Genomic DNA, 27,652 nt, shown 5'->3' with positions numbered 1-27,652 from the left:
CTTTCAGTCCGCAGGCTGACGCTCTGTCCACTGAGCCAAACCGGTTTCAGCCACACATGGTCCTTTCTCATGCTGTTTCCTTTTTCTGGAATGGTCACCCTTTCTACTTAACTATCTTTGGAAAAATTATATTTATCTTTTAAGAGCATGCTACCTGTTCCTCTGTGAAGTCTTTCCTGAGACCCCTCCAAGCAGCTGATTATGTTCTTTATTCACCCACTATCCTCTGCATTATTTCTGTTATACTTATTGCATAATCTGCTTTCCATAATAGTTTGATGTGAGGTTCATGAGTCGGAGACTCTTTTTCTTTCTATACTCAGTGTCTAGTACAATGCCTGGTACCAAATAGACCTTCAATATATGTTTGACTGAAAACAGGAATACAGAGAGAAAGCACCCTGAATTAGGGCAATGAGAGGAAGCTTTCTAAAGTCAATATAATTTAGTTGGGTTTTGAAGGAAAGGTTAGAGTCAGGCAGAAAGAGGTCATTTAGTAGAGATACAGAAGTGGAAATATACCTAGTATATTATGAGGTAGAGTCTGATTCAAGTGGAAGATTCATGTTGGAGAAATACATTGGAAAATTAGGTTCAACTTCCATTATGCGGAGTCTAAGTGACGGATGTGGGGTTTGAATTTGTAGTACTTGTTTAAATCTCCTCCTCCCCCCCGTCCCCCGAATTTCTCCCATGTTTACTTGGTGTGATGAATGATGTGATTTAGGAAGAGCCTGGCTGTAGTAGGCAGGGGAATTATAACGAGAAGGTGATGAGTTCCATTTTAGGTATGTGGGAATGGAGGTGATGGTAGAGCACCCGGTAATAACAGGAAGCTGGAGATGTGCTATTTGATCTTGGGAACGTGGAAAGAGTGGTAAGAGAAGAGGGATTGAGGAACAAACCTTGCTTAATTTCTACATATTAGGAAACCAGAGAAGAGTGTGTATGAGGGAACCTTAAGGAAGAGGTGATTAAATGTGTAAAAATTATTCAAAAAAATAATGAACAACTAAGAAAAAGAAAATGCCTAAATGCTTTCTAAGGTCTAACTGCTACTTGTATGCTTTGTATCCTCCTGCCTCCACTTCAGCCCACGTGGCAGAAGGCAGCTGCTTCTTTGGCTCATGATTATAAAGGTTGTCTCTGGAGGGACAGAATAAATGGTCCTGGTGATATAGCTTAGAGTGTTAGAAGAGAGCTCTGAAGGGTATTTACCATCTCCCCCCACCCCCAAGGGCTTTTTATTTTAATATATATGTATGTATTTATACATTGATATCTATATTTACTCTTCTCCACTCTTGCCAGTCCCATACATACATTCTGAATAGCTGGTAATTTTCATTTGCAGCCATAATGGGTAACATCTGAGAATTTATTTCATTGTTCTACCTGTGATGCAGTGTTTCTAATCTGGCCGATTCCTGCTTAGCAGCTCTGCCCTGACTGCTTTGTTTTACACACCAGAGAAGCCTTGATAATGCTAACAGAGACCCCAGGTTCGATGGAGCTTTGGAATAGTACTTGAAATGCTTTCATTTCCAACATAGGGTTTGCTATCTTAATTTGTGTTCTTCCAAATTGATGTGAAAACCAGATACATACCATCTAAAAAGAACAGGTCATAGGAGATTTAACATTAAGTGTGGCTTCTCTTGATTACTTTTGATACACTGGTACTATTTTATTGATTGTGATAGAAAAATAATTAACTTAGGATTCAATAAAATAAGATCAACTTATGAAAAAGTTTTTGGTATTTGCTTACTGAGGAGAGAATGGAGTTAGGGGACAAGTGGCCACTCTCTAGTTGAGGGCTTGCTTTTCAAAGTATAAAAGCTTTAGGAAGTTCTTCTTCCTTTGTGCCTCCCCAGAGACCTTGATCCCTTTTTGTGTGGTTTGCATTAAAAGTTAAGGGGGAAGAATTTACTTTTGAGAGGAAAAGAAAGAATATTGTATCTAATTTTAATGCTTGGAAGATATGTATGTTTTATGTACAAACCCAAATTAAGTGTTTTTGAATGCCTTTTCTACTTCAGTTTGTTACCATTTTTATGTAAGTCAAAACAAAATATCAATGAGTGCTATGTAGAGAAACAAGTTTGTCCATTGATTCAAATCTCTGGAATGTAGATTCTTTTCATTTTCTTGGCAGAAACTAGCTCACATAGTTTAAGTTTTTCTCTGTCCTATTAACCAGTGCCTGGACTAACATCTTATACTTAATATTTCTCTTGAATTCCTTAATCTCATTCAGAATATTTGGAAACTGATTTTCTCCTGAACTAATATCCATTTGTCACTGAGGAGAAATATCATATATTGATTAAAGTATATATATTCTGTCAAAATTCTTAGGCTTTTTATTTTAGGATGATATTAAGTATTATTAAAAAAGGGAAACTTCCATTATTAAATAATTTTGGAATATGCTGGGTTAAATCAAAGAAGTTTTTAAAAATGAACTTCTCCCTATTTTTACTTGGTTAATAAACATTGTATGTCTATAAGAAGGCTACACTATATGCAGTGTTTCCCATTTATTTGATCACAGAACCCCCTTTTTAGGGAAACATGTTGCCGTGCTTTGAGGGTCCGTTGGAATAGTGGGAAGATCACTGATACAGAATTTAGAAGATCACACTTTGAGATTCTGATTTATTGCTAACTAGACCCCATCGAATCCTTTGTCTCCTGGCCTCAGTCTCCGTTGGAATAGTGGGAAGATCACTGATACAGAATTTAGAAGATCACACTTTGAGATTCTGATTTATTGCTAACTAGACCCCATCGAATCCTTTGTCTCCTGGCCTCAGTCTCCTGAGTGGGGACTGAGGTCACTTGCAGCTCTAATGCCGTCCGGTGTAATACTTCTGTTGTTGACCCTGGAAAGTGACGCTGCCCACCTCTTTGTGTCTGTTGACACCACACCATCATTTGAGTCTATTTTATTAAGTTGAGGGGATTACACTTCCTTTTCTCGAAGAGTTCAGAAGAAATTCTTTAAAACTTTGTTTCCACGGATTAAGGTCATGAAATCCTGTTGGATTAGTTAGCTTGAATCACTCTATTAAGATATTTTATTTTTAATCAGGAGAATTGTGTTGATCTCTTACATCCACACAACTGCTTTTAAGAGTCCCTTGTGCTTTCCCCCACCACATGGTTCCAGCATGCCATTTATCTTGCACTAATCTCTTGGCTACTTAGAGGAGAATGGGTAGATTTCATTTTTGTGATGATTTAGTGGGTATATTTGAAAAGTATGATGGTAATACTGTATTGACTGATTATTCTCCAACGCCCCCCCCCTCCCCCCCATGGAAACTGGGAAAATGAATCAAGAGGGGTAACTTCAGGGTTAAAAATGTATACATTAATATGTTTGGGTTTATTTCTGGGACTAAAACTTTGTGTATTAAGGTATTTTGTTATGTTTTCTTTATGATACCAATTTGTTGAAAATGAGTTTTTTGAATGCTTAATTGCTTTTTTCCCCCCTTTTTTCTTAATGTGTGTGTGCATGTCTCTGTCCTAGGCCCAGCAACAAAGAAACCTGGATAACATCGTCTTGCAACAACCCAGAATAGGTAGCAAGAGAAAAGCTAAGAAAGATGCATATACAATTTTTGATACGGAGATAGAAAGCACTAGCCCCAAGTCTGAACAGGATTCAGGAATTCTGGATGTTGAAGATGAAGAAGATGAAGAAGAGGTAACTAACATTTGAACTGGGGATGTGAGACTGTTAGGTTTAAATACAGTATGTTTGAGATGTGATGGAGAATCTATTCATTTAATACAGCTTTTGTGATATTCTGGAATTAATTATTATTTTAAATACAAATAAGTTCCAATTTAAGGAAATGAAGATGCACTAAGATATCTTAGATTTTAATTCTTTAGATTTTTAAATGCACTTGTCCATTTTTTATGTTTCAGGGTTTTTTGATTGTACAGTGACTGGGTAGGCACTACATTAAGGAAAGAGGAGAGTTTACCTGACCTGGAGAAAGAGATCTAGATGGCCTCCACTGAAACTAGAAAAAGTTCTCTGGAGACCAATAAAAGATGGTATTTTAACAGTGGGCAATGAACAAAGGAATTTCTCTGCCTTGAGTTATGGTTCAGATTGAAATTATAAAGTTGAGAATACATTTCTGGAGGAAATAAATGTATGAGCTATTATAGAGAATCTGGGAATTTTGTGACATATCCATAACCTCTTAGATTAGATCTGTATCACTTTCAGGTAAAGAATAAGATTAAGTGGCTTAGCTAGTACATATTTTTATATCCTTCTTTGTTGTTGGAAGTGTATTTAATGTGTTTTTAAAAATAAAACTCCCATGACGTGAGATTTCCTGTTAAAATGTTTTTGTAAATACTTATTTGTATAATGGGATTAGTTTCTCAGTGGGTCTGGTGGTTGTAGCATGATCATTGGAGTCAGACAAATCCTGGCTCTATCATTTTATTTTTTAAAAATTAGCAAAAAACCCCATTCATTTACTTTTAAAATGTTCAGTGCCATGTGCTAGGAACCATTTACTCCTATACTCAGTTAACCTATTTGCCTTTAAGTACTTGTCTCCTTTTAATTGTTTTATTTCTCCACATAAAACGGGCTCACTGCCTTGTTCCCTTCCTTGTCCTTTGTTATACCCTTACTACTCTCCTTACGCTCCTCTTCTCCCAAAACTTGTTACTGTCTCACTTCATAATCTTAGGTAATTGTTTAATCTGTTGGAACTTTAGTGTCTTCATCTATCAAGTCAAGATAGTATTCTCTGCCCCCATAGGTTTGCACAAGTGCCTGTTATAAAAGCTGATTTATGTAAATGTTAGTTTCTTCCCTGTTTTTCAGTACTCTTCTTTCCTCATGTCTATTAAGTATCACTAATGTCAGTATCCCTGTCATTATTATTATTATTCCTCTTTCATGTCAAAAATTGAATAGCCACCATTTAAACTGTTAGAGCTGAAAAGCAAATAACCAAGTTAATTATGTATCCAAAACATTAGCATTTACATTTGATTGAATGTCTGAGAGACTATGATATGTGTAAAGTACTATATTTTTTATATAGTTATCATTATTGAGAGGACACAATATAAGTGAATAATTGCATTTAAAATTTATACTTTATCAGGATATGTTTATTGTATAAATGAGGTACATTAATAGTTAACAATGTGTGAAAATTTTATCATAATCCCTATTGTACTTGGGTAACAAGAACTTTTAATAGCTCTAAGAAATAGAGCTAAGGAAAGAATCAGGTAGTTGCCTAATACCCATGGAAATAGAAAGGGGCAGAGAAGACTTGATACCCTGAATATTTTCTAGCATTTCCTTGCCTGGAATGACTGGTACTGTAGGATGTAGATCTACCCTGGAGACCATACTGTCAGTTATTAGGCTCATCACTGATGACAAGTTACAGTAGTAGTACAATAAAGAATCAGTCTCAAGAAAGACCAGTTAATGCCTTTTATTTACATTTTGGGTGCCTGTCAAGGAAATTAAATTCTATCAGGCACTATGCCTTAAGGAAACAGAAGTTAGACATAGTCTATGCTCTGGGGTAATACACACCCTGAAAGATGCTTAGATGATAAGTTAAAAGATTGAAATATATACACAGTTCTCATATATCACTGAGAACCTTCTGGAAAGCAGCCATTCTTTATCATTAACTCAAGAATATCCTGAGCACGTCCCTTTTAGTTTTTGTGCCATATTTCTTCTTCATTTTATCCCCTAAGGTCCCGAGAAGATGAAGATGGTGGGACTAGTAAAGTGTGTTTGGGTTCCTCATAAAGGAGGTATTAGAAGAATGTGCTTGGAAGTTAACTTCTTGAAATGCTCCCATATCCCAAATCAAACAGAATTCACATTAGAAATTTGCTGATTGAGCTCTTAAAACAAGAATTCAGCCCTGCACTGTCATCTAATGGCATCCTATCTCTAAAAAAATGTCTACTTTATATTTATTTACTTCTCAGTTTGAATCTTCTTCAAGAGCACATTCTTAATCTCAAACCTCATGTAGAGAATTATTTATTTAGATGTCTCCAAACTGGTTTCTTGGCATAGTTCTTGCATGGTGTGAATAAATTCTTCAGATAAGGTCTTTCGTGACCCACTGTGACGTTCTGACCTTCATTCTTGTCATTCTTCAACAGACCTCATTGAGAGCAGCGTAAATAGTTTTCGAAATATTTTGACTTTTAAACTGTGGCATAGAATCCTGTAGGGCAGTGGTTCTTAATCTACTTGGGGTAATATATTACTTTGAGAGTTTGATAAAAATATATGGAGTCTTTCCCCAGTAAGACGTACATATATTCATTTACAAAAATTTCTGCGTGGAATTTCAGGGGATTCATGAAACTCATATTGACCCTAAGGCCAAAGTTAAGAACCTATATTGTGGGACAGTACTTCTTGAACTTCGATGTGCATAGGATCACCTTGTAATCATATTAAACTGCAGATTCTGATTCTTCAGGTTGTGGGTGAGTTTCAGAATCTGCATTTTTAACAAGCTCCCAGGTGAGGAGGTGCTTCTGGTCTCAGAGTTCACTTTGAGTGGCAGGTGTATAGAGGACACAAAGAAGCATTTTTAATGCATAAAGAAAACAAACCCATGGTTTGGGTTTCCTACTGATTCTTCAATAATATAGCTTAAAGTTTTTCCAATAATGAATGTAGTACTTGAAGAGAAAGTTATATTTCAATTTCTAAATCGGTTGCTTAAAATAGATTACCATTATTGTTTATGAAATTTTGATTTAGATTTAATCTACTTTAGGTTTTTTTATTCTCTGAAGAACTTTTTAACATTTCTTATGCTTTGAATGGAAGTATACTTAAATCATTCTTTGAGTCAAATGATATTTTTAGGTTATTTACTATGTCTTTAGCTTGATGATACTTAATAGTGTTACCAATGTTGTTAGTAGGAGTGGGTTTCTTGCGATATCCCAAGAAAAGAAATTTTCTGAGACTCACATAGAAGGATGTGATATTGTAGAAAGCGTTATTTCAGTGGAGTCAAACCTCTGAGTTTCCAAGCTTTCATTTTCCTGAGTCCCAAGAAAGAAGTTCCATTTTGCCTTTAGCAGGGCTAAAATCAGAGCCAGTATCTTGAATTTCCATTCCATATTTGCACACTCCAGCCAGCATCAGGCTGACTTAGCTTGTGTTCCCAACTGCAGTCCATTAGTCCATTGCTTGTAGGGTCCACATGGCTGTGGACCGTATAGACCAGTGATGGGCAACCTTTTGAGATTGGTGTGTCAAACTTCGCCAAAAAACTGAGCATAACTCGGGTAGTGTGTCACTTTGAGGAAAAAACATTATTTCACAAATGTTTCATCCTCAGGAGCAGCAAATGTTTCATCCTCGGCATGTGGCCGCCTCAGCGGCTGTGTGTCATCAGAAATGGCTACGCATGTCAGTGCTAACACGCATGACATAGGTTCACCATCACTGGTATAGACGAATGCAAAGAAGCAGGAATAAGAGAGCCACAAGAGTAACAAGAGAACCAGGAGCAACAAGAGTGCCAAGAGAGCGTGAACTCCTTTGTTTAGGGGATTATGTATTCCCAAATTTTTGCACACTGGCAGTGGCCATACCCATTCTGGCCAATGATCTCTGTTCCCAGGTGACTGGCAGGTGTTTTCCCTATACCACCCCAATCTCACAGTGAATGCATCTATCTCCCCTTTGTTCAGTCCCTCCCCGCAGTGTTTTGCAGGGAGTAGGCCAGTGGTTCCCTGGGGTGTGGGAAATTGCAGCTTCCTGGTGAAGCTGCCCAAATAACATGCCTATAATGTCTGGCCTTCCCTTTGCTTCTTTCCTATTATTAATACCTAGCTAATCACAATGGTATCAATAGGAGACCATGAAATGGCAGGAAATCCCAAATATCTAGAATATAACTTTGCACATGGTTAGCATGTAGTTAATATATTGTTAATCTGAAATCAAGTTTGTGTCAGAGATGGAAAAACTAGGAACTGTGGATGAAGTTACAGTAGTAAATTGTCATTTTGGATGAAAAACCATCTCACATGTTGAACCAATTGAAAGAGTCAGCCTCTTGATTGCTGATAAGTGTTGCAGAAAAAGTATTCCCCCATAAAACTATCTGTGCTTCATTTTTGTCTAAGCTAATGAAAGGTTCACCTTGATTAAGGTAAGGGTTTTTTTTAATTTTTATTTTTGCATCTCATATAAAGTTGAACTATATAAACTGCTGATATTTTACCATTTTGATTCATGACTTAATTCAATTGATTTTTAATGGAAATATATATGATTTCAGGAATTTGGTTTGAATCTCTGTGTCATCCTGTGCTATGTGCAGATGTAATTGCTCTTCTGTAAATGTCTAGATAGGACTTAAAATATTTTAGAATTAGCAAATATTTTAGATCGAGAGTATATTTATGGATCTAGATTCATCAAGAATATCATTTTTGAGATATTTGAAGGTAAAATACAAAGAACCCCATAAGGTGATTTGTAAGAAGAAGGACATAATACCTACTGAGGGTAGGGTTATTGTGAGGATTGACTGTAATAATGTGTATAAAGCTCTTTTCACAGTACTTGGGACACACAATAACTACCATCTATAATAATATCTATAATAATAAAAGCATAATATGCTAATTAGACTGGACGTCCTTCTGGATGACCTTCCAGACAAAGCCAGGGCTGCAAGGGAAGCCCAGGTCCCGGTGTGAGAGGGAAGCCGGTGCCGGCAGCCGGGGAAAAGAAGGCCTACTCTTGCACGAATTTCGTGCATCAGGCCACTAGTTATATAATAGTTTCTAGTTAGGCATTATGGCTGTGTGCTGTTTTTGGAGAATAAACTATAAAAAAGTTGATACAGGTTTTGATAATGTATATTTGTATGGACTGATAAATACCATCTTCTGTAAACAAACAAAAAAACAACAAACTGAAATACTAGTAAAGCAGTATTGAGTAAGAAATAGTTTGAAAAAGCAGGGCCTATGATTTCTTCTTTGTTTTTAGGCTCCTTCAGAGCTTCACATTATTAGAACATGGCATTGTAACACACCTAAGACACATATTTATTCTAGTTTGTAGCTCTTTATTTGTTTACACACTTGTAGAGAGCAGTGGTCAGCATGTTATTCACATGACTCTTTATATAGTAAGGGTCAAAAGCTCAATGTGATCAAATGATCCACCTCAGGTTTAGCTCTCCATATTTTTGTGCCTCTTCTGAAATATGGAATTAACAGATGGAATTGCTAATTTAAATACAAATGGCATGTAATATAAAGCTTTTTGAGGTGTCTTAATGATTATTGTAGGTACTTATTTTGAGGTAACAGTATGCATTTGTTTGCTACGGTTGCCATAACAAAATACGCACAGATTGTATGACTTAAATAACAGAAATTTGTTTTCTCACAGTTCTGGAGGCTGGAAGTCCCAGATCAAAGTGCCAGCAGCGCTAGTTTCTCCTTGGCTTGCAGATGGCTACCATCTTGTGGTGTCCTCACTGGCTATTCTCTGTGCCTCCTCCTGATGTGACTTCTTCTTTCTCTAAGGACACTAGTCCTATTGTATTAGGGCCCCATCTTAGGATTTCATTTAACCTTCAAAGGCCCTATCTCCAAATGTAGTCACATTGGATGTTAGGGCTGCAACATATGAATTTTGGGGTTGACACAATTCAGTCTGTAACACAGGGTGATTGGAAAGAACGAAAGATTTGTACTTAGAAGGTTTAAGTTCTGTCAGCTTTGTGCTATTGGAGCACTTTATGCCATCTCTCTAAGCATCTCTTTTCTCACCTATAAAAGTACTAAAATTAATTTATGTCAACTTGCTTGGGAAGAATTCTAGTTATTAGGATATTTGATCCATAATTCAAATATTCATTTTTTACAAAACTTTCTATTGACAAGAAGGTAACAGAAAATGCGGATCATTTCTCAGTAAACTAAAGTGACTAAGGATGCCACTAGAACTTTAGAGTTTAAATCAGAGGTTGCTGATTGGCAGCCCATGGACCAGAAACAATTTACAAAATGGTTGTTGGCTTGCATAGTGCTTAACTTTAAAAAAAAAATTAGTTGCCAACTTTTAAAAGTCAATTGAATTCATATAAAAATCTGTATTTCCAGCCTAGGCTCTTTCTAAGCATGGTAGTAATAGACTTGCCCTGAGTAGCAATGTTGCTACAAGGCATCGGGTTTTTCCACTAAGCCACAACCCATGTTGTATCTACATATTGGCAATTGCCATTGATTGTCACATTTATGCTGTTGTTGAAGGAAATATATTATTATTTATACTGACTCTATTTAAAAATGTTGAAATGTAAGATAGACTGGACCACATGTTTGAAAAACAATGATGATAACATAGTCTTTTGTAAAAATAAATAATAGTATATTTATTCAGAGAATGCAATTTAAAATGCTGGCCTACTTCACTTATTCCCATTGCCCACTGACCCCTGTGGGCTTTGAGTTTTTCACTTCTATTCTTAATGAAAACTGATCTGTTAAAGCTGATATACAGTGAAATGAAAAGTAGATACCCATACATTAAATGTCAATAAAGACAGTTTAGAAAGTTGAATGGAATCAGTATGGCATGCTTGAGATATATTTTGGGTTTCTTAATCCCTTTTGTTGATCTTTTAGGTCTGTCCATTGGCAAAATTATATTATGGCTCATATTGACTTAAGATTTTTAAATTTTTCATGTTTTACAAACATCGACCTGCCTTTTCAGATCTTCTAGAATTTTTCCTTTATATATTCATTACTTACTCAAACACCCCCTTCACTTAGTGCTAAATTGCTAATAATACCAGGTAGGCACTGTTTACCTTTTTTCTCCCTCCTTTTCTAAAACATCTAATTCTGCTTTTCCCTGACTAGTCTATTCTCACCTATCCTATATTACCTTCTTTAAAAAATTATTTTTCTTTTAAAGAGTCTTAAATCTTCAGAAAAGTTACAAGAGTGGTAAGACGAACATCATATTCCCTTTACTTAAATGTTCCACTTACTAAAATTTGACATTTTCTCTCTTTCTCAAACATTTGATTTTGAAAGAGTAAAAAAAAAATTACATATATCCACTTAACCCACGCAAAGCTAAGCCATTGCAAGTGTCACACTTCATCATATTTGATTCTCAATACAGCCATCTGTAGTTTCCTGAGAATGACATTCTCTTTCATAACCACAATACAATGACCACATGCATAAAATTTACCACTTAATATACAACCCATATACTAATTTCTCCCATTATTCCAATAATGTCTTTTATAGCAGATTTTTTCTTTCATTTTTCCTGCTGCCATATCCAGACAAGTATCACACATTTTATTTAATTTTTATGTCTGTTTATTCTCTTAAGGTACGTTTGGCACATCCTCATGATTAGGTTAAGTTTATTTTTGGCAGGAATATTATAGAAGCAATGTTTTGTTTTTTTCAGTGCTTCACATCAGGAGGCAGTGGTTAAGGGGTGTCTGTGAGAAAGGTACCTTTCACTCTTTGTAATTAATAAGTGATCTGTGGAGTGATACTTTTAGAGTATGTGATTATCCTGTTCCCTAACCATTTTTCACTCATTGGTCTTAGAATTCATTGGTGATTCTTTTCTGAAGCGTGTTACTATGGTGATTATGAAGTAGTGATTTTTCTATTTTTATAATTTCTTTGACAATTAGTTGCATTTTTCTGTAAAGAATAAAATTTTCTTATCTCCCTCCTATATTTTAGTGTTAGTATTGACACATGGGTTCTTATCTTATATACAGTGTGTTATATTCCATTTTTGTCTTTCAGTTTGATTCTCTAATTATTCCAAATTTGGCCATTGTGTGTTTTATTCATTATCCTTTGACATGTCTCCACCAATTTTTTAAATTAAAAATTTTTGGGTGGTGTTAGTTAATAAAAGTATATAGGCTTCAAGTGTACAATTCTATAGTACATCATCTGTGTATTGCATTGTGTGTTTACTACTCAAAATCAAATCTCCTTTTGTCACCATATATTTGATCTCCTTTTTCATTTTCTACTGCTCTATCCCTTTTTTCCTCCGGTAACCACCATACTGTTGTTTGTGTCTATTAGTTTTTGTTTTTCTTGTTCATTTGTTGCTTTCATTTTTCATGTCCCACACATGAGTAAACTCATGTGGTTCTTGACTTTTTGTGTCTGACATTTCATTTAGCATCATATTTTCAAGATTCATCCATGTTGTTACAAATGACAGTATTTTATCTTATGGTTGATTAATATTTTATTGTATAAATGTACCATATCCTCTATATCCAATCATCTACTGAAGGACACTTAGGTTGTTTCCATGTTTTGACTATCATGAGTAATGCTACAATGAACATAAGGGTGCATATATCTTTGCAAATAAATGTTTTCAAATTTTTTGAGCAGATATGCAAGAAGGGAGGTTGCTGGGTCATATGGTAACTCTATTTTTTAATTTTTTTAGGAACCTCCATACAGTTTTCCATAGTAGCTGTACCAGTTTACATTCCCACCAGCAGTGAATGAGGGTTTCTTTTTCTCCACAACCTCTCCAACACTTGTTATTACTTGTCTTGTTGGTAATAACCATTCTAACAGGTGTGACGTGGTATCTCATTGTAATTTTGATTTGCATTTCCCTAATAGCTTCCATCAATTTTTGAGCAATTCCTTTTTTGCTCATGATGCTCTTGGTTCACTCCAGGTTTGGCCTCAGCCCCAGAATCAGCTATTTCTTCAAAGAGCTCTTTTCATTTTACTGGAGAATGATATTTAGAAACTGAGATGTGGGCATTAGGAATGTTCCTTTGTGGACAGAGCTAAGAAATATGTATGCCACACCAACACATAGGCAGTTTTATAAATCATGAGTTAAAACTGATGCTTCTAATTTCAACCTGATATCATAGGTAGTATTTTTTCCTATTCTAGGTTTGTATCTCTAAGAATTCTGGTTTCGAGAGGATCTATATATTTATTTATTTGTCTATTCACATAGCACAAAATAGTTCTATCCATAATTGCTTTGCTAATGTTACTAAAAGCAGTAAATTTATTAATTTTGAGATTTTTTTTCAGTTCTTTTTATCCTACAATATGGCCCAGTGATGTTATATAGTTCAGAGTATTCTGTTCAAATGTTTCTTGACTATTTTTTTCTTCTGTGTGATTGTTACTAAATTGATATATAATTAAAGTTCCCTTATCTTTATTGTTTTTGACTATGTAAAATATGAACATGGTTCAAAAGGCAAAAGTATATAAGAAGATATATTCAGTGAAATCCCTTTCTCCTCTTTGTCCCTTCCACCCTGTTCCTACCCACCCTTTGTAAGTAATGAGTATCCTTTGCGTGTGTTTATCACCTTACAGAACATGACTATTAATAGCATAATACATATATGTTTTTTGTATTTTCTTTTTTTAAAAATTTTATTGGGGTGACATTAGTCAACATGAACATTTAGGTTTCATGTGTGGATTACTAATTTACAAAATCTGTATATAGGACCAGGTGCCCACCACCCAAAGTCAAATCTTCTCCTGTCACCTCATATTAGGACCTCTTTCTTTCCCTACTACCGCCCCCCTCTCACCCCCCAGCAACCACCACACTGCTATTTGTGTTCATAAGTCTCAGTGTTATATTCCACACTAGAGGCCTGATGCATGAAGATTCGTGCAAGAATGGGCCTTCCCAACATATAAACAACTGTTGGACATAGAAATCGGGACTCAAAAGAACTGTTGACCCAGAAAGAAACTCACTATAGACTGATTCATTTGCCTTTCAGCATAACCATTATTGCTTGTCTCATTTTCAGTTCCTATAAGTGTATTCCTAGTATCACATGAGCTCACTCATCTAGGGGAAAAGATGAACAACATAGACTGAAGAGCAAGAACAGCATTGATCAGACTGTCAGACCTCAGAGGGAAGGTAGGGGAGGGTGGGGACAAGGGAGATAGATCAACCAAAGGACTTGTGTGCTTGCATATTAGCCTAACCAGTGATCACGGACAACAGGGGGAGAGGGGCATGCGTGTGGGGGGGTTTGGGAAGGGAATGGGGGGGGCGTTGATGACAAATATGTGATACCTTAATCAATAAAGTAATTAAAAAAAAAAAAAGAATGGGCCTTCCTTCCCCTGGCTGATGGCACCGCTTTCATTCTGCCAGAGCCGCCTTTCCGCCTTCCCACGCTGCCCAGAGGCCCAGAGCGGCTGGGGCGGTGCGGAACACCTGCGTCGTCGCCATGGCGACGACACAAGAATCCCGCCCCGGCCGCTTGGTGTATGCAAATTAATCCACCATATTTGTTGGGTTAATTTGCATGCTTACTCCTGATTGGCTGATTGGCATCGTGAAGGTACGGTCAATTTGCATCTTTATCTTTTATTAGTGTAGATATGAGTTAAATCATATAGTTCTTAGCTTTTCCTGTTTGACTTATTTCACTTTGCATAATGTTCTCAAGGTCCATCCATATTGTTGTAAATGATGCTGTTTCATCTTTTCTTATGGCCGTGTAGTACTCCATTGTGTATATGCACCACGTCTTCTTTATCCAGTCCTCTATCGCAGGGCACTTTGCTGTTTCCAACTCTTGGCCACCGTGAATAATGCTGCAGTGAACATAGGGATGCATATATCTCTGCATGTAAATGATTTTGAGTTTTTCAGGTATTTTCTTTTATCCTGAAAATATATCCACATCAGTTCATAGAAATCTTTCTCATTTTACTTTTACTGCTACATAGAACTTTATTAATTGAATGTACTTATGGTTCATTCAGCCAATCTCCTATTTGTGGGTGTTTAATGATTTTCAATATTTCCCTATTAAAATATAGTGTTTCAACTACATAACTTCTAGAATTAGCTAAAAATAATATGACAATACCAGGGACTGGCAGATTGCAAAGCAACAGGAATTCTTATATATTGCATTGAAAATGCTAAATAGTGTGGACACTTTGGAAAACAGTTAGTAGTATATTATAAAGTTGAACATACACTTATCATATATACATATATATATGTATATACACACACATATGTATATATGTGTGTGTGTGTGTGTATGTGTATATATGTGTATGTATATATATATATACATATATATATATATATATATATGATCTAGCAATCTCACTCCTAGGTATTTACCCATTATGTTCACACAAAAACCCATACCTGAATGTTTATAGGAACTTTATTCATTCATACATTGCTAGAAAGTAGAAACAACCCAAGTCCTTCAGTGGGTGAGGGAATAAATGAACTGTGGTATATCCATAACTGGAGTATCACTCTGAAATAAAAAGAAAAGAGCTATAGATACATGAAACAACACAGGCTCATCTGTGTTGGACCTCAAATGCAGTAGATAAATGAAAGAAACCAGATTCAAAGGCTGTGTACCATCTGAGTCTATTTATATGACACTCCTAAAAAGGGAGAACTCCAGGGGTATAAAATGGGTCAGTGTTTGCCAAGGGCTGGGTGTCAGGGAACAATTTAAGTACAAAGGGGCATGAGGGAGTTTTTGCAGCTGTTGGAATTTTAAAAATCTAGATTGTGATGATGATTATAGGAATATACAAATCTGTCAAAACTAATTGAATGTTCACTAAAAAGGGTGCATTGTACTGTATGTAAAACACCTAAAACTTAAAAAGTTGTTTTTTCAAAACAAGTCCCATAACCTGAGAATTGTTTTACATTTAGTCAGAGGTGTATGTTCAGGGTAGGTTCCATAAAGCAGGATTGTTGATTCAGAGGGTAAATGCACGTGTGGTTTTGTTAGATAATGCCAAATTTTGCTTCATAGATGTACCATTTCCTAAGTCTCCGCTCTGCAGCAATGTAAGAGGTGCTTATTTACTGACAGCTCCTTTAAAGAGAGAACTTTGTTAAGTTTTGAACTTTTGCCAGTTGCATAGATGAAAAATGGTATCTTTGTATATTTTTATTTTTAAAAATTTTAATTATTTTTTCCTATTACTCTGGGTGAAATTTAGTATCATAAGTTTGAAGGCTATTTTGTATTATTATTACTTTTTTTTGTAAACTTTCTGCTCATGTATTTTGCCTAATTTTCTACTGATTTTATTTTATTCCTTCAATTTTAATGGGTTCTTTATATATTAGAGATATTAGTTCTTTATCTATAATATCATAACATTTTTTATTATTTGGATTACCTTAATTTTTCTTTCTCTCAGAACTTTTATACTTAATACCATATTTACTGCTGAATTATCTTTTTTACCTAATAGTTTACAATTTCTTAGACTGTTGTTAAATAAAAACCAGTTGAATTCTCCACACTACCCCCCCCCCCCCCCCAGTGTTTAGCTTCAAGAAAATAATTCTTGAGGGATTATCTTTTGATTTTGATCACAAAATACTTTGCAGTGTCTCAGTAAAGAGAAATGGTGATTTTTTTTCTTTCCGTATTCTCTTCTGCTTAGTGCAAACACTTGAGTAAATGAAGTGGTAATTGGTGTAGGGATTTCTCAGAAAGAATCCTAATAATTTATGAGAAGCTCTATAGCAAAATCTGGTACTTTTGGGCTAGGGCTCTGGTCAGGGTATTAGAAAATTCTTTATAATTTTGTTACTTGTAGTCACTTAGAATCCCAGGCCTTTGGTTTGTGGGTGTGTTGTTGGTGTTCAGTCCAGCTCTATGAAAGCTTATGTCCAAATGAATTCTATCCTTCTTTTCTCTGAAGTTTTGGAAGCAAAGTAGGACAGAAAAGTACACTGGTGAAAAATGTTTGCCAGGTATTTCCTGGCTTCCAGACATAATATGGGCAGTCGAAATTGATCCTCTGAATGCAAAGGCAATGCCCCTTCAGCTAATCATTTGTTGTTTTCTCCCTTCAGAAAGATGCCTGGTACATTTTAATGACTTGAGATCCAACTAATGCTCAGAAATGTGCACCCAACTGTTTTGTGTAAAGTGGTAATCAAAAGTATTTTCAAGAAGGAGAATGACTCAAGTAATTAGTGAGAAGCAGTCTAAATTCCTTGCAAACTTCTGTCATACTCTTTTTGGATGATCCACCTACTTTGAACGATTTCATAAGAGAAAAATAAATGGCCTGTGTGTGTCTCCTGGGACAGCTGTGCGAACAACAGGGCTAGAGCGCACTAATGCATTTCTGTTTTCATGCACTGTCTTTCTCAGCAGCGGAGGTAAATTTCTCAGTACATTGGCTTCTACTCTTGAGTGGAGGGCGGCAAGCAATCTTTTCTTGTAGTCTGTTCTTTCCTAATGGTATGCTTGCCCAGTAATAAAGCAGGTAGATTTATCAGGTTGTTACCTGTGGAGACTTTTCCCCCTATCTCATTCACTAGTGAGTCTTTTAACATAGGAGAAATAGCTCCTTTTTGGGGGGGCAAGGGAGTGTTAAAAATATTAAATGGATTTATCTGTTAACACGTAAGTGCTATTATTTAGTTTAAAATCAAAATATCCTTTTTTTCTTTAATAAGTTAAATCATTTTCTTTATTCTGTATGAGAGGAACTTACCCATTAACCTTTAAATTTTCAGAGGCTTGGACCTGAACTGAGATATATTAAAAAAGAAAAACACCATAAAAGTTAGAGCCTGATATTTTGCAAGAATTTTCATAATTAAACGTTCATGTTTCTTTTCCAGTATGCCCATTTCTACTCGGAATTTTTTTTTCAATCCTCACCCAAGGATATGCTTTTATTGATTTTAGAGAGAGAGGAAGGGAGAGAGAGGAGAGAGAGAGAGAGAGAGAGAGAGAGAGAGAGAGAGAAATATGGGTTGGTTGCCTCCCATACACCCCCTTGACCAGGGATTGAACCCACAACCTAGGTATGTGCCCTGACTGGGAATCAAACCCACAACCTTCTTGGTGTATGGGATGACACTCCAAACAACTGAGCCACCAGGCCAGGGTTCTACTTGTGATTTTTATATCTTCCTCAAAATATATTGCCTGAAGAGGCTTATAAGACTATTTTTTCAGTGTGCCTTTCATTAATCCTTTTTATAAATTTACTTTCTTACTTTATAGCTTCTTTTGTCTACAGACTCTTTTTAGTCATCTGTACTGGTATAGTGGCATCATTTGTTTGATAGCTGATGTATGGATAGGATACAAGGCTATTTAACAACAAATATTTTACAGACAGTAATTAAGAATTATTGTCTTGATGGAAGCTATTCATATTTATCATACAAATGTAAAAGTCATTTGTATGATAAATATTAGTCATATACATTGGTACTTAGTGATACATGATCTCTAAAAGCTACGTGATTGTGTAATTGTAGAATGTAGTGGTTTCCTTCCTTATATCTACCTCTGAATGTTGTAATTCAGTCACCCCTAAAGTCTTCCACTAGGATATTACTTTAATATCTTAGTTTACATAATATTATAATGTGCTCTGAGGCATCAATTTCTTAGTTACAGAATCTAAAATCTTATTTTTTGCTTCTCTGAAAATAAAGAGGTTTGAGCTGATAGAAGCCACTAATGCTCTCCATTCAGAAACTATATAGGGAATTAGCTGCTGTCCTTGGTGTTGAAATTATTTTGTGTGAATTCATAAGGAAAAGAATTAGTTAAAAAAGCAGAATAATTTTGAATATACTATTTGTGGCTGCGGTTGATATCTTCCTAGATCTATTTGAACTAGGAAAATGCAGACTCCAGTATCTTAATGTCTTGAGTTCCTGACTGCCAGGCAGAGGAAATGTTTAACTATTTTAATCATGTTTCTGTATCTCAGAAAGAAAGCCCTTATGAGAGGAAATGACAACGTCCTACCACAAAGTTATCTCTTATCAGTTATAGTCTCAGTCAATAATGATTTGTCAAACTTGGACGTGTGTAAAATGCAAGAGCTGTGTTATTTACTTTGGAAAGGAAAAATTAGATGAAGCTGATAACAACAGAGTCATGGCTTTTGTTAGGAGACAGAAACCATTAGAGACAGTCATTGTTAGCTTAGGAAAGTGTCCTTGGACCCCTCCCTCTGCCCCAGCTGAAACCTAAACCCACTTGAGTCATTCCTGCAACTTGAGGGAAGGGAGGGGCACAGGAGGGGAAGAAGAATGAAGACAGCTTTGACAGGGATTTAGCATTTTAAATGGGGAGCAAAAGGTGGCCCTTAAAACAGACCTATTTATGTGAGTCAGAAAAACTGCCTTTTGTTCTCTTCTCCACCCCCATTTATTTAGATTTTTTGAAAGTTCATTTCTTATCCTTTCAAACGTGTAGCATTCCTTCACGTACAGTGCAGGTTGCTCTCTTCCCTTCGCCTTCCCCTAGATGTGATTCTTTTTCATTAGTGAAAGTGGAGAAAACACATCTCGCTCAAAGCAACATGAGTCAGTGCATGCTTTACATACCTTTCTCCTGCACTCTGCTTGGTTCCTCACATAAGGAAGCATGTAGAAAAAATGATTTCTAAATAGTAGGCTATTTTGAAGATAGAGGTAAAGTTTGTGAACTGAAACACCATTTTGTTGCTCCATCTTTTCTTGTCTAAATTTTTGTCGAGATCTTTTCTTGTCTGGATTTCAAAGTAGGCGGTCATGTGCATAGGAGGTCTTAATTGGATTATGGTTTCAGAGCTAAGTAATAGCAAAGCCAATATTTCCAGGTCAGGACATTTAAGCAGTTTGAAGTTGAGTGTGATGATGTCAAGATAGCCTCACAGAAAATGGTTTTGGTTGTAAAAATTTGCTGGAGATGACAGGAAAGGCCTTTGTCTTCTTTGTGTGTGTGTGTGTGTGTGTGTGTGTGTGTGTGTGTGTGTGTGTGTGTCCCAGGTAAACCAGCCTTATTAGCTCATTAGTAAGGGGCCCCAATAGCTTATTCATCACAGATTTATAGAGAAACTGTCTCCTAATGTGGATATTTATTCTATAAGGATAGGTCCGACATGTGAAAGGGCCAAGGCTCTGTCTGAAGAATGCTTGAAGCAGTTTCCTTTTGAATAAAACTATAGGTCTGAGGTAAAGCAAAACAAAAGGAATAAATTTCACAAAGAGCATACAAACAAAGTTGTGATTGAATTTTTTATTCAAAATTAGGTAAGGAAATATCTTAACTTTTTGTAAATCTATTATAATAAAAGCGCAATATGCTAATTAGACCGGATGTTCTCCTGGACATCCTTCCAGACGACCTTCAGACGAAGCCGGGGCTGCAGCCTCGGGATTGAGGTAGCTGCCATGGCTGCAAGGGAGGGATTGAGGCAGCTGCCGCGGCTGTGAATGCCTGCTCTTGCACTAATTCCATGCATTGGGCCTCTAGGATATTTATAATAATTACTTTTGTAATCATTAATTCTAAATAATTTCCTATACAGATCAAGTTTTTTTTAATGTTTCTTTTCTTTTTTTTTCATGCATGTCTAATTTTTATATAGTTTAAATACTATTATAAATCTGATTTTATCAAGTTAATCTAGTTTTCTTTGTTTTGAGATTGTGTTTTGCTTAGCTGTAGTTTTCACTGGTAGGGTCTAGTTTTCTAGAAAGACAAATTATCTTCAGATCTCCACTTTTCAATCAAAGATGCTTTAATGTGTGGTCATTTCTAGGAAAAGTGCCCCAGTGGTCACTTGTTGCTTCATTTTGTGTTAAGATGTGCTTTTGAATCTTACTTTTTCTTTAACTACATGTGCCCATGTGTCTGTAAACTTTTTTCTCAGTAATGCTGCTTGGGCCATGGTGTAGGATCTGGATCACCTTACTAGCAATCTTTGAATTCATATAGAAGTTTGTTTGAGTGCTTACAGAGTACACAGCACTATGAGATTCTTAAACATGGAGATGTAATCTCTGCTTTTATGGATGCAAGCAAATGAACAAAATTGTCAATAAATTTTGAACTGATAAACATACAAGTGCTTATATTCTGATGAATCATACAATTACCAGTGTTATAGTAAAAACTTCAGCTAGGTCTTTAAAAAAATATTTCTTAGGTTATTTTGTCGTTTATGTTTTATTTTGTTTTGCTTAATATTTACTTTCATACTCTCCTTTTATTCTTTCTAAATTCCTATGGGTCAACTGATAGTTTCTTTTTCAGTTGAGGAAATTAAGGCCAAAGTAAATTGTGATTTACTTTTGTCAGGTCACATAACAAATCAGTTTTAGCACTGCGACTATACTCTAGTTCTTACCTGATGTTTTCTGTTTTACTTTCTCTTTTGATGTACTAGTATAGGTTTAATCTCTAGGTGTTGCTCATTTGCTGATATTACTTGTAGGTTTGGCTTTTCCATTCTTCATCGTATTTTTTATATGATCTCCCCCTCTTCTTCCTAGCATAGTTCTGTATTTTTTTTCTTACAGTGAGTAGTAAAAATGAATGCAGTTGCTATTAATAGCTTTGTTTGAATATTTTGTGACAATCTTGATTGTTTTGCAGGTACCTGGGACCCAAGATTTGGTGGATTTCTCTCCTGTTTATCGATGTCTACACATATATTCTGTCCTGGTGAGTCTTTATCTGGCTTTGCCTAATAAAAATACATATTGAATTCAAACTCTGCTTTCTCATTTTTGATATTTTTCTGTTTATTAAGAGTAAGGACAGAAAACTATTATTTAAGGAGTATTAATTGGAAAAAATCTTTTTTTCTTGACCCTTTTATGGTTGCCATGTAATATGCCTTAGCTAGTAACATTAATTTCTGTGTTTGTAGATTATACCTAAAAATAGTTACACATTCAGATTTCAGTTCTTAATTTAATAATGTAGTTATTTAAATAACAATAGCCTATATTTACATATTACATTCATATATGAAAAACTATTTTATTCCTGATGACAGTTTTTCCTTTTGTCATACAAAGCATATGGAAAGGAGGTAAATTTTATGGGTGTGAATGGTATTCTAATAAATGAATTAGAATTTATCTCCATCTGTACACCTATGTGCAGACACACAGATATATACAAGATATATACAAAGTCAGTCAAAAAAATTAAAGTATCATGAAAGACAAATTGATGACAGAAGCCCATTATTGATAATTTTTATAGCAAAGTTCAGTGAAGCTTCTATCAGATTGTTTTTAATATCATTCTAAGCAAAATAAGTTTGAGTGTATCTTATTGCCCGGTCCAGTCTGTTATTCATTTTCTTTCTTCGTGTATTTAACATATTTTCACGAGGCCATTACTCCAGATAGTTTGGGACTGGTCTGTGGATTTTTTAAAAAAAATATTTATTTTTATTGATTTCAGAGAGGAAGGGAGAGGGAGAGAGAGTTAGAAACATCAATGATGACAGAGAATCATTGACCGGCTGCCTCCTGCATGCCCCCAACTGGGGATCAAGCCTGCAACCTGGGCATGCGCCCTTGACCAGAATTGAACTCGGGACCCTTCAGTCCACAGTCCAGTGCTCTATCCACTGAGCAAACCAGCTAGGGCTGGTCTGTGGATTTTATGGCTTATGGCCTGCAGTAGATGGTGGTGATCTCCATTAGTTTGAGAAAAGAGCTGGTAATGTCCTCTCTTCTATTCTCCTTTCTTTTAGTTCTTGTTGTCCAGCTCCCTCTTCCCCTCTCCATCTATTCTTCTTCTCCACTCCTTTTCTCTATCTATCATTCCTTGTTATATAAAGGTGAAGCGTGATACATATAGATTGAGATGTATCAAGGCTTTTAAAATAAGTTGACAACTTTTTTTCAATCTCATGTACAGAGAATTACAGAAATCATATATATCTTAGTTAGCAACACAACATTATCATCACTTCATACAAAGCTGCCTTTTGTATTTTATTTTATCATGTTTTTTCCATTCTTCTCTTATCCACAAGCCCATTTGTCTCCCATCCCTAACTAACTCTAATATGTTTAATATATGGTCATGATTGTGTCCTTGAAAATTGTGATTTTTAAAAAATGTATAGGTGTTTTTAACTTACTCAAATGGTGTTGTCTTATGGATCGAGTTTTACTTCTTGTTTTTTTTTTTTTTTTTTTTAACTCAGCACTATTCCTAATATCTATTCTTGTTATTGTCTGTATATCTAACTCATTGCCTCCCACTTCTGCTTGATAGTTAACTGATGGTTTGTATTTGCTGTTGTAATTATCTATTATGTTAATGATCAACACTTAAATTTGCCTCTAACATTTTTCTGTAACAAATAGTATACCCTTATGGACTAGTGTGTAAGTTTCTATGCTTTCTTTACCTAAGAATGAAATTTCTGGGTCATAAGAAATATGTAAAATACTTAATTTCACTAATTTTTAATTTTTGTTAACCTAATGGGTATTGAATGACAGCTGTTTGTTATAATTTGCATTTCTCTGATTACTAGTAACATTATGCTTCTCATTTTAGACTTACTAATCATTTAAAGTTTGTCTTCTCTAAACTATCTTTAACCTTTGTTCAATTTCGTATTGCATTTTTTTCTGGTAAAACACCTAGAAAATAAATATAATTTTTTCCCTCTGAAATGGCTAGCCTGTTATATATAAAGTAAGTGAAAAGGTTTTTTTAAATTTTGTTTCTGTATCACAGTGATTTTTTTAAAATTACATCTGAGATGACATTGATTAATAAGATTATATAGGTTCAAGTGTACAATTCTATGATACATCATCTGTATGTTGCATTGTGTGCCCACCACCCAAAGTCAAATCTTCTTTGGTCACCATATATTTGATACCTTTTACCATTTACTATCTCCCTAACCCCCTTCCCTCTGGTAACCACCATACTGTTATCTGTGTTTATGAGTTTTTGTTTGTTTTTCTTGTTTATTCATTTGTTGTTTCAGTTTTATGTCCCAGATTAGTGAAATCATATGGTTCTTAACTTTTCTGTCTGACTTATTTCGCTTAGATAGATATTCTCAAAATTTCTTATTTTAGTTTTCTCTTTTTGCTGGGAAGAGAAATTTCAGAAATTTCTTATATATGGTAGATATTAACAGTTTAGGTTACTGTGATTTTTTCCCCCAGTTTGCCACCATATGCTACACTATGTCTATGTTATTTTTCATGAAAAAGAAATTATTGATTTTGATATAATCAGTCCATGAATTGTAACCTTTCATGTAGTTTGTTTTGTATTTCTTTTCTTTTTTTAAATCCCTTTATATTCTGAGGTCATAGAGCATTCCCTTACATTATCTTTAACATTTTACCATTCACATTTCGATTTTGATCTAGCTTGGGTTCATCATTTTATATAGTATGAAGTATAGATTGAACTTAATTTTCTTCTATATGATGAATTCAGTTTTACCAATCTCATCTACTACATAATTTGTACATCTCCACTGATTCCTGGTAGCACCTCTGCAATAACCTAAATATGCATATTTATATGAATCTATTTTTTAGCTCTATAGTTGTTACATTTGGTTTTTTAACATATCTACATAAAAGGTAAAAGAAGTCCCTTCTCATTTCTTCTCTTTTAAATTGCTTCCACAATTATTGACCTCTACTTTTAAATATATATTTTAGAATCAGTTTGAGTTAATAAAAAAGTACTTCTAGAATTTTGATTTGAATTGATTGAATTTATAGATAAATTTTGGGAAGAATTGATACTTTTATAATGCTGAGTCATCTCATTCATGAAAGAATAAGATTTTTAAAATTATTTAATTGAGCTTTTTTCTATGTTAATAGGTTTGGGCATTCTTTGTTAGGGTAATAGTAAAATACTTGTAATTTTTGTTACTGTTTTCTATTTTGTTTTCTAATTAGTTATTGCTGATATTGAAGAATGCTTGATTTTTGTATGTTAACCTTACACCTGGCAACTTGGCTCAACTTTTTTATTACAGTTTGTTTTTTAGTTTATGATAGCTTTCTATATAGTTGATCATAACGTCTGAAGATACTGATTTTGTTTCTTTTATTTCTGTTTGTATATCTCATTGTTCTTTTTATTGTCTTATTGTATTCACCAGGATCATTATTACCTTGTTGTTTAGGAAGGTGATAGTGTGCATCCTTGTCTGATTTCTAATCTCAAAGAGAATATATCTGTAGTTTCTCTCTTAACTGATGTTTACAGTAGGTTTTTGGTAAAGATTCATCTAGTTATTCCTAGACTCCTGAATTTTTTAAAATAAAAACATAAATGAATGTCACATTTTATTGAATTTGTATTCTAGATATATTGATACAATTCTGTGGTTTTTATCCTTTAGTTTATAAATGTGATGAATTTCATTGATAGATTTTTCTGATTTTAAACCATCCTTGTATTCTTTAGATAAATCCACCTTGATGAGGATGTTTTACTGCTGTTTTAACATCCTGTGGAATTTGTCTTATTTGTTTATTCATTTATTTTTACTCTCTCTTTCTGTTGTGTGTGTGTGTGTGTGTGTGTGTGTGTGTGTGTGTATAGTTTTAAGTAACACAGGCCTATGCTTTTCTTTCTTTTTTTGGTATTGTCCTTATATGGTTTGTAAGTCAGTGTTATACTAGTCTCATTAAAATGGTTGAACATTCTTCCCTTTTTTCTATTTTATGAAATTTATATAAGATAGGAGTTATCTATTCCTTGAAAGTTGAGTAGAAATCCCATGTACAGTCATATGCATTTTTTTCTTTGCCACACAACTCTCTTCTTCCTCCCTATCATCCTGATTCCATTTTCCATGATTTTGTTTAGTCTCTTCATTAGCATGTATGGTTATAGGAGTTCACAGTTGTTGTATTTAACCCAAATGTTATTAGAATAAGAACCATATTCACTCATATCAAGTTTCAAGGTTTATTTTAGGCCTCATAATAGCAAAATTAATTGCTTTTTCCTCTCAAATAGTGTGAAGTCTATGAAAATGTATAGTTTGTTTAGTTTAATGTTATATTCTTAATACAAACAACAGTCCTTAACATATGGTAGGTACTTAATGAATGAATAAATAGAAAAGTGGTAGCTGAAGAATGCAGTACATTTGTTTGAACATATGCAAACTCTGACCTTATTATTCACTTACTTATTTTCTCTTCTGCATGAAATGGGTTTGGAGAAGCAAGGATAAATGAATAAGTCAAGAACTTCTGCTTTAAAAGGAAATTACAATCTATGATGGCGGAAGTTACACTTTTTGAATGACTATAATATGACAGACTATATCTCATCACTGTGTGCACGCTAGTTTTTGTCAGATTTTATGATATGGAAATTTTAACAAATTTTCCTCAAGTGAGAGCTCTAATAGTGATTCATAAGAGTACTGAAGTAATTTATTTGCACACTTATTAGCCGTCTGGTGTTAGGCAAGTCACTTAAACCTTAGCTTTTCACACGGGGAATGAGATAATAATTACCTGCTTAGTGCAGTTATAGGTATTGTGTGAACAGTGCCTGGCCCAGTCTGTGGCACATAATTAGCATTTAATAGAGGACAGTTGAGCTAGCAAAAGTTATGTATTTCTGATGCTGATTATTAGACACATAATTAGTATTTTAAAAAGATTTGGCGAAGTATAGACATGTAGATAGCGGTTCTAATCTCTACCATCAACATAAAAAGTTGATCAATTATTTAAAATCTTTACATTCTTAAGTATACAAAGACTATATAGTCCTAACCTGTGAAGACTAAACAGGTAAGACTTCAGCTCTATATTTTTCTGGAATGCATTGTTATCTTTTAAACATTGCTGTTCCAGATTTATAGGGACTTTAAGAACTCAAATATCTCCTTTGCTAAAGCAAGGGCCAGACCATGTATAACATCTAGGGATGACTCTTTTCAAAGCTTTTTGGAGTCTGTAATTTGTCACTTCTCTGTATTTGTTTCCTAATTCTTAAAGGAGTAATTTGTATTTTGTATGGTGAAGGATAGGTCCTCATAATATTGGCAAAGCTATTTAAAAGTGGATTATTTAATATAAATATTTGTAACACATATCTTCGTATATTGTAATCTAATTAAGATAGACATTAGATTTGGGAGTAAAGAAATTAGGACTGAGTAGAAAATAAACCTTATTCCTCTCATTCCTTTCCATCCCAATACTTCTCTTTACTTCTTCATTCTTCGTTTTCTCATCAACTCAGTATATTTATGTTCTGTTCATATCATCACCCTCAGTCTATATCTTACTGGATCTTTTCACTACTTTTGACTTTGTAGGTAGTGTCCTCCTTAAAATTCTTAATCCCTTTGTCTTTCGTCTCAATATGTTCCCTTCTCTTCTACCAGCCTTTTTGAGAATTGTCACCTGTTTTGGTTCTTGTGGGCTTTACTTCTTTGTGTCCTTCAGTGTTTCCACTTCTTTCTCTCCTTCCTTTCTTGAATGATAGTACCTGTTTTCATGGTTTAATGTGCTAATGACTTTCAAACCTGTATATGTATTTCTCAGCTTTTCCTTGAGCTTTGCACTTTTTAGTATATAGTGTACGGAACCGTACCTTTTGGATAGTCCATAGGCAGCACAAGCTCTGTGTTTCTAAATGAACTCACTGTTCCCACCACCACCTTAAAATTCACTTCTGAATTTACAGTGAGCCCAGATAATAACAGCATCATCTACCTAGTTACCATGCAGAAACCTAGACTC

General features: G+C 34.8%; 1 protein-coding gene across 3 annotated transcripts in view; it reads left to right on the top strand.

Annotated features, from left to right (window-relative positions):
- The window catches only part of EXOC6B (exocyst complex component 6B), a 506,048-nt gene that overhangs the window by 189,775 nt on the left and 288,621 nt on the right, over positions 1 to 27,652 (top strand). For all 3 annotated transcript variants that reach the window (XM_054728545.1, XM_008147458.3, XM_054728546.1), the window contains 2 exons: positions 3,542 to 3,718; positions 21,516 to 21,584. In XM_054728545.1, the coding sequence (XP_054584520.1) occupies positions 3,542 to 3,718; positions 21,516 to 21,584 (246 nt within the window). The remainder of the gene's footprint in view (positions 1 to 3,541; positions 3,719 to 21,515; positions 21,585 to 27,652) is intronic.

Source organism: Eptesicus fuscus, chromosome 16, assembly GCF_027574615.1.
Source record: "Eptesicus fuscus isolate TK198812 chromosome 16, DD_ASM_mEF_20220401, whole genome shotgun sequence".
NCBI lineage: Eukaryota > Metazoa > Chordata > Mammalia > Chiroptera > Vespertilionidae > Eptesicus > Eptesicus fuscus.
This window is presented reverse-complemented; position numbering and strand designations above follow the sequence as displayed.